Source organism: Mirounga angustirostris, unplaced genomic scaffold (genome assembly GCF_029215605.1).
Source record: "Mirounga angustirostris isolate CCGP_5_RB_7025 unplaced genomic scaffold, mMirAng1.0.hap1 SCAF_9, whole genome shotgun sequence".
NCBI lineage: Eukaryota > Metazoa > Chordata > Mammalia > Carnivora > Phocidae > Mirounga > Mirounga angustirostris.
This window is the reverse complement of record NW_026991717.1, coordinates 108,163,652-108,187,307: the sequence shown is the minus strand read 5'-3', so window position 1 is coordinate 108,187,307 and position 23,656 is coordinate 108,163,652. Positions and strand designations below refer to the sequence as shown.

Sequence of the window (23,656 nt, the reverse complement as noted above, 5' to 3'; positions counted from 1 at the left end):
CTTCACTACAAATAAAATACATACACTCAGAGTGAGAAACTGTGATACCAAATTCCTTCCAGGTATTTCTTACTTTCTTAGAGAGCTGAGGTAGCAATAAAGACATTTACATATACTGAAAGGTTCTACAATTGGAAAACCAAAAAGAGAGACAGAAAGCAGCAGATGGAAAGATGAGGGTAAGGTTCCCACAGTTACTATGGGTGTTACCCCCACCCAATCTCAGTTACCTTGCAGTGAAATATGGCGATCATCGATGCCCAAGGAAACCTGTTCATCCTCGGTGGGAGGCACAGGACTTGATGCCATCCTTTGACTCAACGGAGATTATATCATATCCATCTCAGTTAAAGAAGTGAACTATAAGTAAAAGGGATAAATGCTCATTAGTGACTCTGCAAGTCTGCATTTCTAGTAAACATGCATTGCCAGAGAGCAACAACAAATGAAAACCGCCCTTCAACAGAAGCAGTTTTCTAGTGAGTGTTTCCGTAGTTCCTGAGGAACAAAGTGACTACGCCTTCTTTTTTGAATCATAATCAAGATTTTGCCCTGTGACCTATCCACGTTGCTGGAAGGACTCCCAACGAGCTAGCACTGTGGATTCTACTCTGGTGGGGAAAAGGAAAGCTACCCAATGAGAACCCATAACTTGCTTTTAGAGGAAGGAAAGTTGACACAAACTGACATCTTAGGCCTTTTTGTGCATTTTATTGTTCACTTCAACCTGCAAGGATTTTCTTTATAACTTTTTATTTAACTTAGTTCCTTTCTGCTCCATAAATGTTGCCATTCACTGGAAACAATAACTGAGCTTGCAGAGCTTGCAAAGTGAAACTAAAAAAAAGTATATCAAAAAGAATGTTTGGATGAGGTTGTCTATTATGTTGAATTATTTTCCCAAGCACTTACTTTTCCACACATTTCTCTCTCAACCCCCACTTTGACTTTTTTTTTTTTTTAAGATTTTATTTATTTATTTGACAGAGAGAGACACAGCGAGAGAGGGAACACAAGCAGGGGGAGTGGGAGAGGGAGAAGCAGGCTTCCCGCCAAACAGGGAGCCCGATGCGGGGCTCGATCCCAGGACCCTGGGATCATGACCTGAGCTGAAGGCAGTCGCCCAACCAACTGAGCCACCCAGGCGCCCCAACCCCCACTTTGACTCTTAAAGAATGCTTCCAGTAAGAGTTAATTCTTGCTGTGCAACTCTATTGCTTCATGTATGTGTTTGCCACTCTTAGCATGCTGAGGGCTGAAAAACTTGACTTTTCCCACAGATGATGACTTTATCAAAATAAGCCTAACCAAGTATATAAAAATATAAAATGTATTAGGGAATGAATAGAAGAATGGATAAATGTACAGATACCCGATCAAGCAAGTAGAGCAAAACATTAGTGGTAGAATCTGTGTCTTCAGAATATTATGGGTATTCACTGTAAAAGCCTTTGCCTTTCCTGTATATTAGAAATTCTTTATAATAAGGTATTGGAAGGGAGACAACTAAAAATAAACCTGAGCCCAACAGATACAATCAATCATATCCAACAGACCATTTTATGCAAAGAATAAAAATCATCCAACAGTTAATGCTAGAGCCAGACTTCAAAAATCTTTCGGGCCTTGAGTGAAGAGGTTGTGACGTTGGCGGGGTTCCAGGCATTTCCTGATCGAGGTTGTTTGTAACGACCAGCTATGGAGTGAGGTCCCCATCAAGTGCAACATTGATGGGAAAATGGAGGACCTTAAGAAGCTGATTGCAGCCCAAAATGGCACCCATTGGAAGAAGATCATCCTGAAGAAGTGGTACACGATTTTTAAAGACAACATGTCTCTGGGGGAACTATGAAATCTAGGATGGGATGAACCTGGAGCTGTAATGCCAATGAGGAGAATTCCTTCCCCTGCCCTGTCCTGCTCTCTCCTCTTCTCCCATCCTCACCCCCACACTGGTATGGATGCTTGTTTTTAAAAACTCATGTTAATAAAATCTTAGAAGTTGCAAAAAAACAACAAAACAAAACAAAACAAAACCTTTCAATTCCGTCTTCCCCACTCTGTTTATCATCCAAAACTCCTTTGTTATCTCTCCCATGGATCACTGTTGTTAAAGATTTTACCTACCAAATAAACTGTTTGTTAATTAATAATTACTTTGTCTTATCCTTGGAATTAAGCTGAATCAGAGCCTGCCTGATTTAACAGTGTTACCATACTGAGTTGATAATGCTTCTAACCAAAATGAAAATGCTGTTCAAGTGAGCCTGTGCAGCTGGATGATTGATAAAGCTACAAATGTTCTCAGCTTTTGATGTATTGAGGACCTCTACTACCCCTTCCCATACCCAAGGGCTCCTGAACCCAAAGTGAAGACAAAACACTTCTTCATGATGACAGGAGAAAAACTGAATTCCTGGGGCGCCTGGGTGGCTCAGATCGTTAAGCGTCTGCCTTCGGCTCAGGTCATGATCTCAGGGTCCTGGGATCGAGTCCCACATCAGGCTCCCTGCTCCTTGGGAGCCTGCTTCTCCCTCTGCTTCTCTCTCTCTGTCTCTCATGAATAAATAAATAAAATCTTAAAAAAAAAAAACTGAATTCCTGAATGAATTTCCTAAGGGCATCCACTATTCCATGCCAGGACTATATTTTTAAAGGGGAGATAACAGCAATGGTAGCAAATACTTATATAGCACTTACTATACATAGGCACTGTTCTGAGCATTTTGCATATACAACCTCATTCAATCTTCATAACAACTGTAAGAGTTGGGTACTCTAATTATCCCCATATTTGAAAAACCAAAACAAAATGTCACATACAGTTGTCTATGGACACACAGCTAATAAATGATGAAACAAAGATTTGAATCCAGGTAGTTTGAGCTTCAGAGTCTATGCTCTTAAACAATACATGCTGGTACCTCCTAGAGCTGGCTAAAACTGCCATATTTTATTTACTCTTTTTGTCATTCATTTGTTCAAGTGTTTAAACAGGCTAGCTCCTGCTCTCAAGGAATTCAATCTTTTTTTTTCTTTTTTTTTTTAGAGATAGAGAGAATGCACATGCAAACAGGGCGGGGCGGGGGGGGGCGGGCAGAGCGAGAGAGAATCTTAAACAGGCTCCATGCTCGGCACAAAGCCCAATATGGGGCTCATCCCCACAACCCTGAGATCATGACCCGAGCTGAAATCAAGACTCAGTCGCCCAACCGAGCCACCCAGGTGCCCCAAGGAATTCAATTTTCTGAGAATGACAAATGAACACAATACTGAGTGAAATCCTCTAATAAATGTATGTAGAAGGTGCTGTGGAAGCAAAGGAGAAGGCACACCCCACACTTGAAGCTGGAGAGAGATGTGACTGTCAGGAGAGGACTTATTATAAAGCAGCATTTCACTCCAAATGATCCCATTAGCATTATTCAAATGATACCTGGAATTTAATGAGAATGTCTCTGAGACATCACTCATTGCCATTCACTATTCATCAAATATAAGGTATTAAATGGAGAGGGAAGACTTTAAAATAAAAACAGAACAATAGAGAACAAATTGCTAACCAGAGAATCAACTGTTTCTGTGCTAAACTGGTAGGTGAGATTCACAACATCGTAAATTAAAGTTGAAGAAAAAGAACGTATTAGTGAAAAGAAGTATAGACCTTAAAATAACCACAGTTGACCCCTGAACATGGGTTTGAACTGCACAGGTCCACTTGTACAAAGATATTTTACAGTGCTAAAAATACATTTTCTCTTCTTTATGGTTTTCTTAACATTTCCTTTTCTCTAGCTCACTTGATTATAAGAATATAGTATGTAATACATACAACATACAAAATATGTGTTAATTGACTGTTACCAGTAAGGCTTCAACAGTAGGCTAATAGTTGTTAAGTCTGGGGAGAGCCAAAGTTATATATGGATTTTCAACTGTGTGTGTGGTGAGGGGAGGGGGATCAGCGCCTCTCACCCCCACGATGTTCAAGGGTTAACTGTATTTACCCAAGAGGTTTCTGTTTTTAATAGGGAAAATTTATTAGCAAGCAAGTCAATAAAATATAATTTTTTATTTACTGAAGAATTTCTTAGAGCTTCTAAAATATGTCCATCAAGGGCGCCTGAGTGGCTCAGTTGGTTAAGCGACTGCCTTCGGCTCAGGTCATGATCCTGGAGTCCCGGGATCGAGTCCCGCATCGGGCTCCCTGCTCCGCGGGGAGCCTGCTTCTCCCTCTGACCCTCCCCCCTCTCATGTGCTCTCTCTCTCTCATTCTCTCTGTCTCAAATAAATAAATAAAATCTTTAAAAAATAAATAAATAAAATAAAATAAAATAAAATATGTCCATCAAAAGTAAAACTAAACTGGGGCGCCGGGGTGGCTCAGTCTGTTAAGCGTCTGCCTTCGGCTCAGGTCATGACCCCAGGGTCCTGGGATTGATTCCTGCGTTGGGCTCCTTGCTCAGCAGTGAGTCAGCTTCTCCCTCCGCCTGCCGCTCCCCATGCTTGTGCTCTCTCTCTCTCTCAAGACAAATAAATAAATAAAGTCTTTTTAAAAAAAGTAAAACTAAACTTTAAAGACTGAATCAGTTGGAAGTGTTAGATTATCAACCCAACTATGGTCTTACTACCATTATTTCTCAGAACATGCTGCAAAAGTCATAAGGCCCTGACAGGAGACAATTTATGATGATATTTCCAACACAACTGGTTTGGGTGAGAAATAGTCAACATCTCCAGAGAGGAATTTACTTGCTAAATAGGGCCCATGAAAAACTGGAACAAAGTAGAAAAAAAGCTTTGAGAGATTTCTTGGGGTCTGAATTGAGAAGCTAGAAAGGGTGTGGAAAAGGAAGGCAGAAAGAGGAACAACCGTGTGTCCCGGGCTCACAGAGTCACCAAGGTCTAGCAACCAAACTGCCCAAGGCCATCTCATCTGTGTTCCAACTTCCCAGGGCAGATAGCATTCTTCCCAGTGCAGACAGAATCAGCACAGAAGAGCCCTTCCCAGGGGCTCCTCATAGCTTGACATTTCCTTTTCAAATAAAAGTTACACAAAATTACATGAAAAATCCAGGGATTAGAACGAAAATAATGGACCATCTTCAGGCACATAACCAAAGACTGGGTAAAGAATTAATGTCGTGGCATTAAAGATTCTAAAATCAAGTGGAATGGTGTGGAATTGTGTTTTTAAAATTCATATAAATCAATAGGCACACTTTTATAAATGGCATAGCTATTTTGAAATGACTGTGGTTTGCTTAGGCAATAAATCTTAATATTCTTCTGGTGTCTCTAAAACCTCAAACACTAGAGAATTTCCATTTTTTAAAGAAATGTTGAGGGGCTCCTGGGTGGCTCAGTCCGTTAAAATTCTGCCTTCGGCTCAGGTCATGATCCCAGGGTCCTGGGATGGAGCCCCATGTCACTCAGCAGGGAGTCTGCTTCTCCCTCTCCCTGCTTGTGTGCCCACACTCTGTCTCAAATAAATAAATAAAATCTTGAAAGAAAGAAAGAGAAAGAAAGAAAGAAAGAAAGAAAGAAAGAAAGAAAGAAAGAAAGAAAGAAAGAAAGGTTGGCATTTACTTTGGATTATTACGATTAGAATTTTTTCAACTCAAAAATAAAATTTGAATAGAGATTATAGCTCATGAACAGAATTATGGATGCTTTTTATTTCCTTCCTTTTGCTTATCTGCATTTTTAAAATTTCAAATGGTGAATGCATATTTCTGCTACAATAAGAGAAACATGTTTGTTTTTATTTTAATGAAAGGACAAGAAAATGGGGAATAAGGTATTATTTAGTTCAGGGTCAGTTCTCCAATTTATTTGCTATGGAACCTGTATATCTATATCTTCATAATGAGGAAAATACTCTCTTGACACAAATTAAATATTAGAAAACTTTTCTTGCTTTGTCAGAAATTTCTAGAAAAGATTCCTAAAAGTCTTTTTCATAGCTCAACAGGTCTCTTATTTTTGAGCCCTGGAAAACTCTATCAGCAGGAGGAAAGAGACTTCTATCTCATCTTCAGAGGCTGATCAGAAGGTATAGCATGACAGGACGAAGTAGGCACACAGGTAATTCTTTAATGGGGTGATTTAAAGGTCATCATTTTTTCCCATCATTTTTTCCTAGTCTTCATTGGCACCGCATTATTTATGATCTACCTAGCAATTCCAAAGGATGTCCCTTTGTCGGTTGAGTTATAGCGCTATTCCTAGCAACTGACAGTTACCAGCTTTGATCTGCTTACAAGCTCACAGAAGAAAGTTGGTGGCACATATGCAGTTTCTTCATCTTTTTCCATCAACTTTTCCTAGTTCTGTAACCTGTCCTCTCATCACCCCGAACCAGAAGCTATTGCTACAAATTCGCAGACCAAGTGATTTTTTTTAATTGAAGTACAATTGACACGCAATGTTACATTAGTTTCCGCTGGACAACACAGCGATTCCACAAGTCTACACATTATGTGCTCACCACAGGCGTAGCTACCATGTCACTACACAACCTATTATAACACCGTTGATGATACTCTCTCTGCTGTACCTTTTCTCGCTGTGACTTATTCTTTCCATAACCAGAAGCCTGTATCTCTCGCTGCCCTTTACCCATTTTGTCCACCCCCGACATCTCTCCCTTCAGGCAACCATCAGTTTGTTTTCTTTTCTTTTTTTTTTTTTTTTAAAGATTTTATTTATTTATTTGACAGACAGAGAGAGACAGCGAGAGAGGGGACACAAGCGGGGGGAGTGGGAGAGGGAGAAGCAGGCTTCCCACTGAGCAGGGAGCCCAATGCGGGGCTCGATCCCAGGACCCTGGGACCATGACCCAAGTCGAAGGCAGACGCTTAACGACTGAGCCACCCAGGCGCCCCTATCAGCTTGTTTTCTGTATTATGGGTCTATTTCTGCTTTTTGTTTGTTTAGATTCTACATGATTCTACATGAAAGTGAAATCATATGGTATTTGTCTTTCTCTGACTTATTTCACCTAGCATAGTACCCACTAGGTCCATCCATGTTGTCTCAAATGGCAACATTCCATTGTATATCTACCCCACATCTTTATCCATTCATCTACTGATGCACATTTGGGTAGCTTCCGTATCTTGGCTATTGTAAATAATACTACAATAAACAGGGGTGCATGTATTTTTTTGAATTAGTGTTTTCATCTTCTTTGGGTAAATACCTAGTAGTGGAATTACTGAATCATATGTTGATTCTATTTTCAATGTTGTGAGGAACCTCCATACTGTTTTCCACAGTGGCTGCACCAGTCTACATTCCCACCAACAGTACGTGAGGGTTCCTTTTTCTCCACATCTTCACCAACACTTGTTACTTCTTGTCTTTTTTATTCTAGCCATTCTGACAGGTGTGAGATGATATGTCATTGTGGTTTTGATTTGCATTGCCCATTGCCATTGAGCATCTCTTCATGTGTCTGTTGCCCCCTGGATGTCTTCGGAAAAATCAGACCCGGTCATTTTTAAGCTCCATGCTGCTATCTCTTTTCAGGCACTTTATTTTTCTAATGACCACCACAAAATGCAGGAAAAATCAATTCTAACTATTCACTACACTTTTGGAAAACAAGTGTGTAGCAGTTCTCTGGATATGATACTGCTGTGCTTGTTAGCTCACAACAAAGCGTGTCACTCACCAGCCAATAGCAACTGTGCCGCTAACCCACCCGCTCCAACCCTGACAACATTCTGGCTGAATGTAGCCACTTCCCTAAAAGAGCTTTGTGTTGGCCTTGACCAAGTCCCAGCTGCTCTGAACTACAGGGTCCACTGCTGCAGAATGGGAATGATAGTGTGTATCTTATAGGATGGCTGTTGGAATTCAATAAAAAAGCATATAAAACATAAAAACCACAGTAACAACTAACATTTACTGAGTGCTTACTGCGGTAGATGCACGACAGTATATAAATGGTATTTACTATGATCTCTGAAAGGAATTTATCAGGATTCTCCCATTTCTTAATCAGCAGTAAAAATTAAAACCGCCTCACAATACTAAAATGAAAAGGAAAAAAAAGAAAAACTTAAGGATGAAAACTTCTCAAACTAGGAACGCTGATATGTTAAATTAGCACAGATCTAGAAAGCCTGCACGCAGGAAGTAATTATTTTTCCTTTCCATCAGTACATTCTAACCTTGAAATTCTGCCCTTCTACCACACAGTGAAAGTTTCTAAAGATCATAATTCCCCCAGCGAAAGCTTCCTGCCTTTGTTACCCAATCTCCCCAAAGCCCTGGATATGGTTTCAAGTTATAAGTACGGACAATGGTTTGGGTTACTTCTTTTCCACATATATCTCTTCATTCCTTTAGTCATCACCTCTACCCGTGACCTCATTATATTTTGTCCCTAAATTGCTACCAAAGACTCCTGGCTTTCCTATTAACTCCAGCTTCCCCATCCCTATCTTTGAAGAATCCCTAAGAGGAGTGGATCATGGTGGCAAGAGATATAGCAGAAGATGAGGATGAGACTTAGGTCTAAAAACAAAAACAAACAAACAAAAAAACCAGTATCCTGGAGATCAGGGCTGATAGCAAGATTTTAGACATGTCTCCACAGCAACAGTAGGATCCCCAACCTTTACCCATCCTCCTCCTCCAAAAGCACCTGCAGCCAGATCTATTCTCCAGATCCCTAGCTATACCCACAGATGGGATTTCAGAGGATCCTGTTCTGGATCAGGATCTATCCCTTCCCCCTAGAAAAGACCTCCAGATACTGATATTTGGTGTTCTTAAATGGAAAGGTCAGTTCCCTGCCACATCACCCAACTGTGAAATCCCATTAATTGGCTTTTTCATTCCTCACTCTTAAATATGAGCAGACAGTCAAAAATTACCAGACATCGAGGGAAAGCCTCCAAGGATAAAAGAGGTCAAAACAAACACAAAAAGAGGAACCTAGAGGCAAATGTAAGAAAGAAAAGAAAACTTAAGGGAAAAATAAGAACTGAAATTGATCATAATTGACTTTTTTTTAAAAAAAAGGACCCTATAAAATGAACTTCATTTTAAAACTCATAAAAGGGGGTGCCTGGGTGGCTCAGTCATTAAGCATCTGCCTTCGGCTCAGGTCATAATCCCAGGATCCTGGGATAGAGTCCCACATCGGGCTCCCTGCTCAGCGGGAAGCCTGCTTCTCCCTCTCCCTCTGCCTCTGCTTGTGTTCCCTCTCTCACTGTGTGTCTCTCTCTGTCAAATAAATAAAAATAAAATCTTAAAAAAAAATAAAACTCATAAAAGGCTTCACAATATCAGTTACAAACAGAATCACCATTTCTTCCATTTTATACCTTCACATGACAATGTACATATAACAAGAGATATATTTTAAAGTTTTTGTTTTGCATGCTGCTAACACATTTCACTAGCTTTTTCTTTACTCATTGGATTTTTAATAATACCCAAGCAGCAGAAGAGTCTTTCCTTTGCTGTCCTACCTGCTACTCCCTTGCAGTATATTCAATATACTTCTATTTCCATTTTAAAAAAATACTCAAGTAAAAGTCATATTCTATTAGACAGAATTAATTTTAGAAAGCCCTTATGAGCTCAGACTTAGTCTTGTTTACAAACATCTACACCCACACACATGATGAAATGAAGAGCAGAATGCAAGAAAACTACCTTGGCAGGAACAAATGGTTGAAGATTTTAATTATGGCCCTCCTGAACAGCAGTATAGTTCGTTTTATTTCCTCCAAAGACAAAAGTCAATTTCACCCTCAGTGATGCAAATGCACAGAAGCTCAGTATGAATTCACAATTCCACCAGAATTAAGTTACCAAGGCAATCTTCCCTTTTGGGAATCATAAAAACTATAGAGTCAGTAGTAGTGAAATGGGCAGCTGTATGAGGGTTTTGAGCAGGGGGGAGACACGATTTGACTTACGTTTCAAAATTATCACCTGGATTGATACGTTAGGAACAAAACATGGGACTAGGAATGAAGTTAAAAGGTTATTACAGAATGGATGGGCGGAGGGATGGGTGGATGATAATAAACGATAAGGCAAAGGTGGTAAAACGTTAAGGGTGGAATCTAGGTGTTGAGAATAAGTATTTGTGTAAAATACTTGCAACTTTGTTGTATGTTTGAGACTGTTCATAATAAAACACTAGGAGAAAAACGCAGTGACAGAAATCTAGATGCCGCTAGCTGGGACCAGAGCTGCCAGAGTAGTAGTGATTAGTGGTCAGATTCTAAATAGATTTTGAAGATGGCACCAACAAGATGTTCTGATGGATTTGATGTCATGTGTGCGAGAAAGAGAAGAATAAAAAAAAAATCACCGAAATTTTTAGCTTAGGCATCAGGAAGGATGGAGAAGCCATGAATCGAGGCAGAGAACGATAAAGGTGGGACAGGTTTGGAGACAATACAGGAGTTCAGTTTTGAAATTTCAAATGTACATCAGAAATTATGGCTTCAGTTTCAAGGGACAGATTCCTGTTCTATTTTGAATTCAGGTAACTTGGGCATATACCTTTTTCCCCCCGCAAAGTAAATGCTTCTACCCCATGGGAAGCTAAGCCAAGAACACCAAGTCAGGACAAAGAAAATGGAGCTGGGCAAGGCAGTAAGACTGGAACAGGGTATTATGGAAAAAAACTTTTTTATGTTCTATTTTAAAAGATCAATGAAAGGGTTAGAACATAAAATAAGACATCTCCCATAAACAAAAAAGAGAATAATAAAAAAGAAATATAAAGCTTAAAGGACCAACCCAGTGGGTCTAACATCCCTGAGAACACAGAGAAGGAAAGAATCAAACAAGTAATACAAGAAAATTTTCCAGAACTGAAAGACAAGTATTTCTATCTGATAAGAGCATAATAAGTGTCCCCAAAAATATTTTTTAAAGGACTCTCAGCAAAGCACGTTATTGCAAAATTTCATAAGAGCTGGGATAAAGAATCTCCCAGAGATTAAAAAAAAAAAATAGACCACACACCAAGAAACAAGAATCAGAACAACATCAGACTTTTGTATAACTACATTGGACAATAGAAGACAGAGAGGAAATATTAAAAGTTCTGAGAAAACCTAAACAAAAGCTAAAGATATAAAACTCTCAGAAGAAAACACAGAGCAAAAGCTTCATGACAATGGATTTGGAAATGATTTCTTTGATATGATCCCAAAAGCAAAGGCAAGAAAAAATAAATTGGACTACATTAAGATTAAAAACTTCTGTTCATCAGGACACCTGGGAGGCTCAGTGGATTAAGTGTCTGACTCTTGATTTCAGCTCAGGTCATGATCTCAGGGTCATGAGATCGAGCCCCGAGTCAGGCTCCACACTCAGCAGGGAATCTGCTTGAGATTCACTCTCTCCCTCTGCCCCATGCCTCTCTCTCTCTCTCAAATAAATAAATAAATCTTTAAAAATAAACAAATAAAAAATAAAAACTTCTGTGCATCAAAGGATACTACCAACAGAGTAAAAAGGCAACCCATGGAATGGGAGAAAATATTTGCAAATCATATACCTGATAAGAAATTAATATCCAGAATATATAAAGAACTCCCATAACTCAACAACAAAAAAATAACCCAACTAAAAATGGGCAAAGGACTTGAGGTCAACATCATTAATCAAAAGGGAAATGCAAATCAAAACCACAATGAGATACCACCTCAAACCCATTAGGATGACTACTATCCAAAACAAACAAACAAACAAACAAATCCAGAATATAGCAAGTACTGTGAAGGATGTGGAGAAACTGGAACCCTTGTGTACTGTTGGTGGGAATGTAAAATGGTGCAGCCACTATGGAAAACAGTGTGGAGGTTCCTTAAAAAAAAAACTAAAAATAAAATTAGCATATGATCCAGCAATTCCACTTTTGGGTATATCCACAAAAAAATTGAAAGCAGAGTTTCAAAGAGATATATATAGACCCATATTCATAGCCAGCATTATTCACAGTAGCCAAAGGTTAAAGCAACCCAAGTGTGCATCCATGGATGAATAGATAAACAAAATGTGGCATGTACATACGTTGGAATATTATTCAACCTTAAGAAAGAAGGAGATTCTGACATATGCTACAACATGGCTGCCACGGAAGAACATGATGCTCAGTGAAATAAGCCTGTCACAAAAAGACAAATACTGCATGATTCCACTTACATGAGGTTCTGACAACAGTCAAATTGACAGACACAGAAAGTACAACGGTGGTTGCCAGGGGCTGTGGGAGGGGGAATGGGGAGTTCATTGTTTTAATTAACTTTCAATTAATTTTTAATTACTTAATGTGTATAGAATTTCAGTTTTGCAAGAAAAAAGAGATCTGGAGATGGATGGTGGGGATGGTTACACAACAATGGGAATGTACTTAATACCCCTGAACTGTACACTTAAAAATGATTAAAGTGGTAAATTTCATGTCATAGGTATTATTTTACCACAATTTTAAAAAATCAGAAGATGATTTTCAACCTGTAATCTATATCCAGCTGAAGTATTAATCAAGTGTTAGGACATAAAAAAGTCCTTTCCTGACATGCAAGCCTCCAAAAAATTCATGTCCTAGGCACTCGCTCTTAGAAAGCTACTGGCAGACTTACTCCAACAAAATAAGAAAGTAAAACAAGAAAGAGGAAAGAAAGTATTCCAACAAAAGAGAAAAGTCAACTAAAACTGAGACAAACAGACACTAGATCTCAAACACAGGAGAAAAAGGAAAGTTCCCACATGACAGCCAGGCAGATCCGTGCAGAAATAAGCAGGGCTCTGACGGACAGGTCTAGGGTGGGAGCTGACAGGAGCAGGAAATGGAAAGAGAGGCCGTGCAGACAGGAAGGGGTGAATGGAGAGAGTGAAGAAGCACCCAGACTGAAGTCTCTGTGAACCTGAAGAACCATGACAGTGACCATTAAGCTAGAATTGCTGGAGGCTGTGGCCAGAAGGTATGTGAATTAGTAATTTTGAAGATGGTGCAGCTCTTGGTAAGACAAAATTCCAATTTTAGGTCTGAGAAGCTTTAAGAAAAAAAATTATACCTCCATTTGTTCCATAAAGAATTTATGGTTTATAATGACTTGTTCGCATCCTTCTAAAGGTGGAAAGCTGAGGAGTTTGGGAGAGAGGGACTTAGGAAGCTCTCATCAGATGACCTCATTTTTCTCAGGAAAATAAGAAGTGAGGTCATCTCTTGGGAGCAGGGGGGGAGTGAGGGTGGGGTAGGGTCCTTGAGAAATAAATGGTGCTTGGAACAGGCCACAGTCGAGAACCTGAACAAACTGACTAGAGACATACAACGAGCTGGAGGCCAGGGCAGGTGCACTGAGGCCAGAACAGCGTTGGCTGCAAATGGACCCAAACGGCATTTTGGGTGGATGCAAGGTTCTCCCAGGAGGACTCAGCATCTGACTGCGGCAACTGTTGGTGACTTCAATTTCTGAACTAAAAAATGCTCTAAAATTGCACAGAGGGGCACCTGGCTGGCTCAGTCGGTGGAGCATGTGACTCTTGACCTTGGGGCTGTGAGTTTGATCTCCACATTGGGTGGAGAGATTACCTGAAAATACAATTTTTTTTTTAAGATTTTATTTATTTATTTGAGAGAGAGACTGAGAGAGAGAGAGAGCATGAGAGGGGGGAGGGTCGGGAGGGTCAGAGGGAGAAGCAGACTCCCCGCCGAGCAGGGAGCCCGATGCGGGACTCGATCCAGGAACTCCAGGATCATCACCTGAGCCGAAGGCAGCCGCCCAACCAACTGAGCCACCCAGGCGCCCGAAAATACAATTTTTTAAAAAAATATTGCACAAAGACACAGACATATTCAAGAATGTTCATGGCGGAACCACTTATAATAGAAAAAAGTGGAAATAACTGAATCCCATCAGTAGGAGAATGGATAAACTGTGGTTGATTCATGCAAGGAGGACGATGCCACAGCTAAAATGAATGACCAACCAGTATCAGCATGGTTATATATCAAAACTATAATGGGGCAGGGGGGTGCGGGGGGCAAGTGCAGAAGGACTCATATACTATGAAGTCATTTATGTACTTTATATAAATTTTACACACACACACACACACATATGTATGGTAAAAGAACAGATACAGGGTCGGGAATGACACCCACCAACTGCAGAGTGAGGGCAAAAGAATGGGCGGTGGGACTTCAGCTCCACAGTCAATGTCTCCTTTTACCCAAAAATTGAACATCTAAGTAGGGAGTGCATTGTGGATGTTTAAAATACTCGTTCTTACCATTTCAAAATTCTAATAGAATTCCACTTAAGCTAGAGAAGAGAGATGAAATGCTTGAAAGAGCCCTAGATTCAGAGTCAGAAGAATGTGGCTTTAGTCCCAGCTCTGCCACGGACCACACGGCCTTGGATAATCATTAACTTCTCCCAGGTCCCGTTTCTTCATCTGTGAAATGAGGATAATGATTTTGTCTGAGCCAACTCAGAGCCTCTCAGGTTCTTGCCAAAGACTCTACCCTGAGTTCTCGGCTGCACATTTTAAAACAGTGGATTCCAAGAAACAACAGTCACAGAGGAATGCCTGAAAGACCAAGAGCCCACCCATTCCTGAATGTTGTCTTTGGATCCCGTCCAGCCGTGGGGAACTCTGAACTTGAACTGCATTGTTGTAGCCCCTCAGAGAACTGCTTCTATTAAAATGTATTCTGGTATAATCCCATAAGCCCTACCGAGCCAGATATTAGAGGGACCTGGATATTAGAGGGACTGGGCGAGAGAAACGTACCATGCCACTTTTTCCACCGTATTTCAGGGGTACCGGGCGTTAAGACACACGGTGTTCCTTTTACAAGAACACGCTGTGGAACATTCTCTCAGGTCTCTGGACCAAGAAAAACTGTGATCCGGAGCATTATACTTTTCATCTAATGACCATGTTATTTTTATGAACAAAGTTTCCCTCTTTTGGCTGGCATAGCCCAGCTTTAGCAATTACAAATGACTTTATGGAAACAAGTTGCTTTCCCACTGGCTTTATTCAACTACACTTTTTCCCCTTCGCTGCAAGGTCCTTCTCTATTTTTTTTTTATTCTGTTTAACTCTATGTTTTTCTACAGATGACTTCCAACTTTCTCTGGGACACGAGACGGTATGAATAAGCGAGTTAAATGAACTCAGACTTTCTGTAAGGACAAGATAGAGCATGTTGAAAACCACAAAATGAGATGTAAATGCAAATTGTTCTTTATTGTGAAAAAGGAAAATTCATTGTGGAAAAATGAAATTGTATGTGCTTTCAGTAAATGAAATTTACTAAATGAAAATTAAACTTAAATATTTCTCAATGCCAAGTCACTTGAAGACATCCGTATTCCAGTTCTAAGCTCTAGGAAGTTCATATGTAGTCTCAGCGCCCTAGAGACTCCGAATTGATGGAGAGTCTTGGCTAGAAGCAATGGATTCACAATGCCTCGGGTGGGGTGTGAAATAGAGAGAGAGAAAGAAGGTACTGAGGGGCATAATAAATTGGCTTATTATTGGGGCGCCTGGGTGGCTCAGTCATTAAGCGTCTACCTTCGGCTCGGGTCATGATCCCAGGGTCCTGGGATCGAGCCCTGCATTGGGCTCCCTGCTCAGCAGGAAGCCTGCTTCTCCCTCTCCCACTCCCCCTGCTTGTGTTCCCTCTCTCGCTGTGTCTCTGTCAAATAAATAAATATTTAAAAAAATAAAAATAAATTGGATTATTATTATTCACAAGAAAAATATTTTCCCGAGAATTCTTGGCCCTCAAGAATATATATATATATATATATATTTTAAAGATTTTATTTATTCATTTGAGACACAGAGATACAGAGAGAGAGAGAGAGAGAGAGAGCGCATGAGCAGTGGGAGAGGCAGAGGGAGAGGAAGAAGCAGACTCCCCGCTGAGTCAGGAGCCCGATGTGGGACTTGATCCCAGGACTCTGGGATCATGACCTGAGCCGAAGGCAGACGCTTAACCATCTGAGCCACCCAGGCGCCCCAAGAATATATATTTTTAATGACTGTACTCCTCATGAATATATTCTTACTCTGCCTCTCCCCTAGATCCCCATTCCCTGCCCCTCAATCTCCTCTCTCTTCTATATCAGCAGTCCAGGGTGTTCCGATCTCTCTGCCCCAGCCCCCTCCCATTACAGCAAAGCAAACACAGATTGAATCTTGCATAAAATGCCAGCACACTTTGAAAAGAGGCCACCCTAAACACCACACACATCCTCAAAAAGCTGTTAAGACCATCGTATCTTACAAGAATTGCTTAAACCTTCCTAGTGAAAAGAAACAATTACTGGGTTCATTTCCCATTCGGTAAATTGGCTTCAGGTGAATTGGCCTTCTTCCCCAAAGAAGTAGCTGTGTAACTAACACATCACTTCTCTCTGGTCCCCACTCCAGGAATAACCTCAGCCCTGCTGGCCTCCCATCGTTTCGTTCTTGTTAGCCCCCTCCTGGCATCTCATGTTGGAGTATACTGCAAGCATCCTGGCATCGATTTAGAGGCTGTGGGCCCTGAACGGCAACTTGAAATGCCAGCTAACTGGACAAACCCTTCCCTTTGAAGATCCACTGTGGAGCCCACCTGTCCCTTGGAGCGGTTCCCTCAACCCTCCGTCTTCTGCAGATTCTAGACAGTGAGCCTGAGGAAGGGACTATGTCTTGTTTACTGTTTACCTCTATCATCTAATGCTGTGTGTGGCATATGGTGGGCACATAATAAATGTCTGAGGAAAGATTAAAAGAGTGAACAAATGAAGGAACAAACTGGAGCGATGTAGTTGGGGAAGCTGTTAACTCTCAGCCCCACTTAGGATTTAGTACTAAGAAATAGGGGCACCTGGGTGGCTCCGTCCATTTAACGTCTGCCTTCTGCTCACATCTTGATCCCGGGAGTCCTGGGTTCAAGTCCCACGTCAGGCTCCCCGCTCAGCAGGGAGTCTGCTCCTCCCTCTCCCTCTGCTCCACCCCACTGGTTCTTTCTCTCTCTCGCTCAAATAAATAAATAAAATCTTTATTAAAAAAAGAATTTATTTTTTTAATAAAGATTTTACCTATTTATCTGACAGAGAGAGAGAGAGAGAAACAGCAAGAGAAGGAACACAGGCAGGGGGAGTGGCAGAGGGAGAAGAAGACTCTCCACTGAGCAGGGAGCCCGATGCGGGGCTCGATCCCAGGACCCCAGGATCATGACCTGAGCCGAAGGCAGATGCTTAACCGACTGAGCCACCCAGGCACCCCAAGAAAAGAATTTGGTACTAAGGAATACTCCGCTTCCTCAGAAGAACAAGTTGGGTTTTGGCTGTTTTGTATTATTTTTGCTGTTGTTTTCTTTCCTGAAAATAAGAGCCATATAATTCATGTTCCCTTTTCACTTGGTGTCCAAAAACACAGAGCTCACTATGAGGTCAAACTGTAGTAATTATGTAGGTCCTCCTATGTTTGTTTTTCCCTGGACTTTGTCTTGTTTTTTTGTTTTTACTTTTTATTGACATATCACACCTTATCTTACACATATTTGTTGTGGTCATCTGAAATCCTTCATGAATAAAGTAAGGAATGAAAAAATTAAAAAACTAAATGAACAAATAAGCAGGCAAACGAAAACTCAGAAAATACACTTTACAAGAATTGTTTTATACACACTTAAATAAAAATAAAAATAATTTTGAAATTCAGGTCTTCCCAAGTCACAGGATTTTTTTTTTTTTAGTTCCAACTTCCTCCTTCAATATTTCCACTTGAATGTGCTCTCTTTCCTTTCATTTTTGACAAGATTTTTTTTTTCTCACCAAATGGCCAGAATTCTTAGCCATAGAAAACTGAATCGCCCTCAAATGTCTTCTTGGATGTATTTTAAGGTCAAATGCCTATTTCTACTGGTCATGATTTTTTTTCTTGGATTTTCAAGGTTTCAGAGGAAATTAAGTCCCGAACTCTTCTGGGGAAATAAGAGAGTTGAGGGACCAGAGGAATTCTGTTAAGTTTACAAAGCTCAACTAGTCCTGCTCAACTGCAGTCAATTGGCTGCATGGATGTGGTAAAATTCTCAGAACAGAAATGCTGGAAATGTTTGGGAAAAGATGTGCAGGACCTCACTGGGACCATACAAGCATTTTTGTCTAGTGGTTCAAGTAACGTAACCGTACGTGCATTTTTACACGTTTCTGTTGGGTAGCATTTTCCCAGTGATGGGCTGTCTTTAAAATTCCAAATACAGGGGCGCCTGGGTGGCTCAGTCGTTAAGCATCTGCCTTCGGCTCAGGTCATGATCCCAGGATCCTGGGATCGAGCCCCACATCGGGCTCCCTGCTCAGCGGGAAGGCTGCTTCTCCCTCTCCCACTCCCCCTGCTTGTGTTCCCTCTCTCGCTGTGTCTCTCTCTGTCAAATAAATAAAATCTTTAAAATAAATAAATAAATAAAATTCCAAACACAGGGCTCCTGGGTGGCTCAGTCATTAAGCGTCTGCCTTCGGCTCAGGTCATGATCCTAGGGTCCTGGGATCGAGCCCCACCTCGGGCTCCCTGCTCTGCAGGAAGCCTGCTTCTCCCTCTCCCACTCCCCCTGCTTGCGTTCCTTCTCTCGCTGTGTCTCTCTCTGTCAAATAAATAAATAAAATCTTTATTAAAAATAATAAAAATAATAAAAAAATAAAATTCCAAACACTAGTCTTTCCAAGATATTTAGAAGAAATATTTCTAAATTTGAAACATTTGCCAGCAAACATAACAGCCAAAAATATGTTGGCTGTTAAAATGAGGAGTTTGTTTCTGAAATGTACTATTTCTTTAGAAAAATATTTGTCAATTTTAGTGGCAGCTGCAAAGTTGCTTTCACAGAACTTAATTTACTATTACAAATGGGCAAAGGCGGAGTGATTGGATTTTTCCTTTTGGCCCATGCACTACTGCAACCAACCCAAGTCACACACGCCTTTATCACCAAATGCAGCAGCTGCTGCTTGGCCAGGTACCCATTCTTTCTCTTTAACTGTGTTCACTTACACAGGAAATCAACAAAATCCACCTTCCTCAGATAACGGTCCGATTTGTCTTATGATGGCCAAGTCCCACTAGAGCCCTCAATCACATGTACATGGTTGCCAAGTTTTTTATTTAACTTAGAAGCTTGCAGGTCTAATTTTCTTTTTTTTTTTTTTTTAAAGATTTTATTATTTGACAGAGAGAGAGAGAGCACAAGCAGGGGGAGTGGCAGGCAAAGGCAGAGGGAGAAGCAGGCTCCCCACAGAGCAGGGGGAACCTGATGCAGGACTCGATCCCAGGACCCCAGGATTATGACCCGAGCCGAAGGCAGTCACTTAACCAACTAAGCCACCCAGGCGCTCCCCAGGTCCAATTTTCTTCTCGCACTCAGGCTTAAGGTAAGTATTACCAAAACATGGCGCAGAGTCATGGAAAGTTGAGGGTTCCAGATGGGATCGATTCGTTCATTCATTTAACAAAGACCGGTTGAGTGCTCACTACCTGTCAGGCACTGGGGATGCAAAGATGAGTAAGTGTGAAAGATTTTCCAGAGACAGGAAGAGCATGTTTGAGGAGCATAAACACCAGCAGGATTTAACTCCCTTGGGGAATCCAAAAAAAGCAAGGCTTGTCAAAACAGGCTTAAACAGAAAAGGACCAATGTCTAGCACCCTACCCTTAAGATTTCCCTGCTAAAGCAGGTAAGGACCTGGCAAATGTAGACTGGTGGAGGAGAAGGCTGCCCAGGACAAGTGAATCTGTTCACATTATAAAGCACAAGTAAGTACAAAACTAAGTTTATCCCTCCAGTCCACCACAACAGAGACAAGGGTTAAGAAATGGATCTGTACTTTTAGATGGTGAAAAAAAAAATCCTTTAAATCTAAATTTTGTATACCATAAGGATAAAAAGGCAAACCACAGTACACATTTATTTTCTACAGCATGGACTATACATTTTATTTACTTTTAAGAGGATTTTTTGTACTATATAAGTACTATGTGTTTATTAAAGTGATTTTTTAGTAAGACAGAAAACAAAACAAAACAAAAATGAATAAAATCTATCCATAAAGTTTTAGACTATCCTTATCTCCAGCATAGGTTTTATTATTTTGCTTTCACAAAGTTGTTAATTATATCACAAATTTGTTTAATTCTGCTAAATATTAGGCATTAGCATTTCCATGTTATTAGTCTCCATAAACGTTGTTATAATGCCTACACTGTATCTTGATGCTATATAAAAACTTGAACTGGAAGGGGCGCCTGGGTGGCTCAGTCGTTAAGCGTCTGCCTCCCGCTCAGGTCATGATCCCGGGGTCCTGGGATCGAGCCCCACATTGGGCTCCCTGCTCAGCGGGAAGCCTGCTTCTCCCTCTCCCACCCCCCTGCTTGTGTTCCCTCTCCCGCTGTCTCTCTGTCAATTAAATAAATAAAATCTTAAAAAATAAAATAAAAAAAAAAACTTTAACCGGAAAAGAACAGCAAAGTTAAGTCTCCTCAACTTCTCAAAAAAAAAAAAAAAAAAAAGTTCTGTTATTGTTTAGCCTCTGTTCATTTATTATTGGTCAATAAATTACCCAAAAAGTATTAATGTACAGATTGCATGTTTCAGGCACTATGCTAGGTGGTTAGCAAGATAATCGATCCTTAAGAATCTGGACCCTGAGACTAGAGGGAAACCTATTCCCTCACCTTCCTTGATTCCTGGCTATTGTTACCACTGTGTCCCCACTCTGTTCTGTGCAGATTAAATCAAATAATTACATGACTCATATCATGAGACTAATGTCCAGTAGGGCAGGAACGGTGAATGGTCAGCAGTAATAAGGACCCAGGCTCATGTGAGCCAGAATATAACCAAGTCTGGCCTCAACATCCCTGCCCAGGGTAAGAGAGGCAAGGACTGGCATACACCAGCTGGGGGGCTGGCTACCAGGTGAAGGACAGAGCTTCCCACGCAGGCCCGGGACACCAGAGCCACATCATGGTCTTGTGAGGAAGCAATGCCATGTCACAGAATTACTCCTGGCCTAGTGGTTTAGCAGACCTGAGTTCCAGTCCTCGTTCTGGCCCAAGCGTAGAGGATGCATTTGACATATCTGAACCCTACTCTTCTCACCTATAACATAAGGGTGGAGCTAGACATTCTCTAAGAGCCCTTCCAGCTAGATAAATCTGTGATTTTGCGATGTTACAAAAAGCAGGATTCACAGTCCCCAGAAGTACCAAACTCAAGCATCTTACCACATCTCAAGCATTATTTCAAACACCAGGAATGTAGAAAAACCAGTTCCTTGCTGCTCTAGAAGTTATATATAGCCTTCCAGTTGAGTTACTGAGTTATTCCGGGTGGTGATCAATCTCCAGTCTGGCTGGCAAGGCCAATGAGGCCGGGGGCGGTCAGGGGTAGGGACGCTGGGGGGAGGGGTGTGCTGAGACTCTGAATCCTCCTGAAGGACAGTCATTGTGTTCTCTTCTATGGCCGCAAGCTGACCACTATCCCATGGACCCACAGAGAGTAGAGAGGGTCTGATCAGTTCAAATCTGCCTTTCTAATAGAAAAGTGCAAAGACTCACTTACATTCTCATTATATGACATTCTCTGACAGTATGAAAACAGAGGATAAATTCTTTTATTATTAAAAATTATTTTCATTTTTTTTCTCAAAATGATTATCATTTCCATGCTGTTAGGGTTTTCTTTATAATTTCTTTAATAGAGAACAGCCCATGCCATTTTTTAAAAGATTTTATTTATTTATTTGGGAGAGAGAGAGGAGAGCGCCAACACAAGAGAGAGCACAAGCAGGGGAGGGGCAGAGGGAGTAGTAGACTCCTCCCTAGGCTCCCATCCCAAGACCCCAGGATCATGACCTGAGCCAAAGGCAGAAGCCTAACCAACTGAGCAACCCAGGTGCCCCAGTCCATGCCATTTAAAAACAAAATTAGTAAGACTACTGCCCCAATAAGTACAAAATGTTTTTTTAAGATTGGGTCTCGAACTCACAACCCAGAGATCAAGAGTCACATGCTCTACCTACTGAGCCAGCCAGGTGCCCCAGTACAAAATACTCTATCAAACAATTTAGATATCAATTTATGAGATACAGAATTGATATACATCCAGTAGGTAAACAAAGTTTGCACTTAATAATTGATTTTGCACCTAATAATCTTGAAATTACCTCTATTCTACCTACCTCTGGAAATCGAAGTCTATGATTTGAAAAGAAAAAAAGGAAGAACATTCCATATAATAAACAAGTGGACAATAAAGCATGCATTCCACCCTGCATCATAGGAATTATAGTCGATTATTCTTTTTCTTTTTTTTTTTTTTTAGATTTTATTTATTTATTTGACACACAGAGAGAGAGCACAAGCAGGGGGAGCAGCAGAGGTAGAGGGAGAAGCAAGCTCCCTGCTGAGCAGGGAGTCAGACGCGGGGCTCGATCCCAGGACCCTGGGATCATGACCTAAGCCAAAGGCAGCCGCTTAACAGAGCCACCCAGGTGCCCCATAGTCAATTATTCTTAACAAAAAAATCATTACTTATCTGAAGATCATACAGCTAAAAAGAAAACAAAGGTACCATCAACTCTCAATTACCCAAGCACACATATTCATTTTGGTGCATTAGTCAGAGTCCCATCCCTTGGCCGAGGACATTAAAGAGAGGTGATAAAGTTTATGTGTCTGCCAGTACGCATGCTTTTGTAGGTAGTGAGCCCACCCAGCAGTGCATTTGGAAGGCAGAAGCCCAACCAACTGAGCCACCCAGGTGCCCCAGTCCATGCCTACTTTGATCCTGTGAAATGGCACCATTATCTGTTGGTGCTAGTACAACACAGGTGGTTATAAGGCCCAGTCACCTAACTATAAAGCGACAGAATCCCATGTTGGCACAGGGAGGGGGAGGGGCAGGTACAATTAAGAAAATCAGGGGCACCTGGGTGGCTCAGATGGTTAAGCGTCTGCCTTCGGCTCAGGTCATGATCCCAGGGTCCTGGCATCAAGCCCTACATCGGGCTCCTGGCTCGGCGGGGAGCCTGCTTCTCCCTCTCCCTCTGCCTCTCTCCCTGCTCATGCTCTCTCTCTCTGTGTATCTCTGTGTCTCAAATGAATAAATAAAATCTTTAAAAAAAAAAAAAAAGAAGAAAATCAGCATCCATTCAACTTCCTGATTCTCAGAACATCATCCCTCAGCTTCAATTGAGTGTTCTCTAAATGTAAGCTGAATACCTCAAATAAACACAGAGCTAACTGCCTACTGAACAGCTCTACTTCAGCGGCTCACAGTTCAACATCTTCCAAATAGAACGGATGACTTCACTGACGGCCATGAGAGTTTACAGGGTCCAGACTTAACTTTCTACTAGAAAATTGTTTTAAATCTAGGAAACAGTTATTTAGAGACTGCAACAGGCAATGCAAGAGTGTCATCCTTCTGAGAAAGGAAACAAGAGGAGCCTTATGATGGGCAGTGTTTCCTCCCTGGAGACAATGTGCAGACCCTAGCACAACAAGGGGAACTCGAAATAGAGCCTGAGCCTCACTGAGATCAGAACTCAGAAAGGCCCAGGTGGCTAGAGCAGAGAAGGAAGCAGGGTTGGGCAGAGGAAGAAGC

The 23,656-nt window shown here is 41.2% G+C and overlaps 1 protein-coding gene and 1 pseudogene across 8 annotated transcripts in view; one reads left to right on the top strand and one right to left on the bottom strand.

The window, feature by feature from the left end:
- Window positions 1–23,656, bottom strand: part of SYNE2 (spectrin repeat containing nuclear envelope protein 2) — a 326,900-nt gene that overhangs the window by 270,505 nt on the left and 32,739 nt on the right. For all 8 annotated transcript variants that reach the window (XM_045901009.3, XM_045901011.3, XM_064571157.1 and 5 more), the window contains exon 2: window positions 231–360. In XM_045901009.3, coding sequence (XP_045756965.2) covers window positions 231–309 — 79 coding nt within the window. In that variant the 5' untranslated portion in view covers window positions 310–360. The remainder of the gene's footprint in view (window positions 1–230; window positions 361–23,656) is intronic.
- Window positions 1,353–1,883, top strand: LOC123862197 (ubiquitin-like protein 5; annotated as a pseudogene).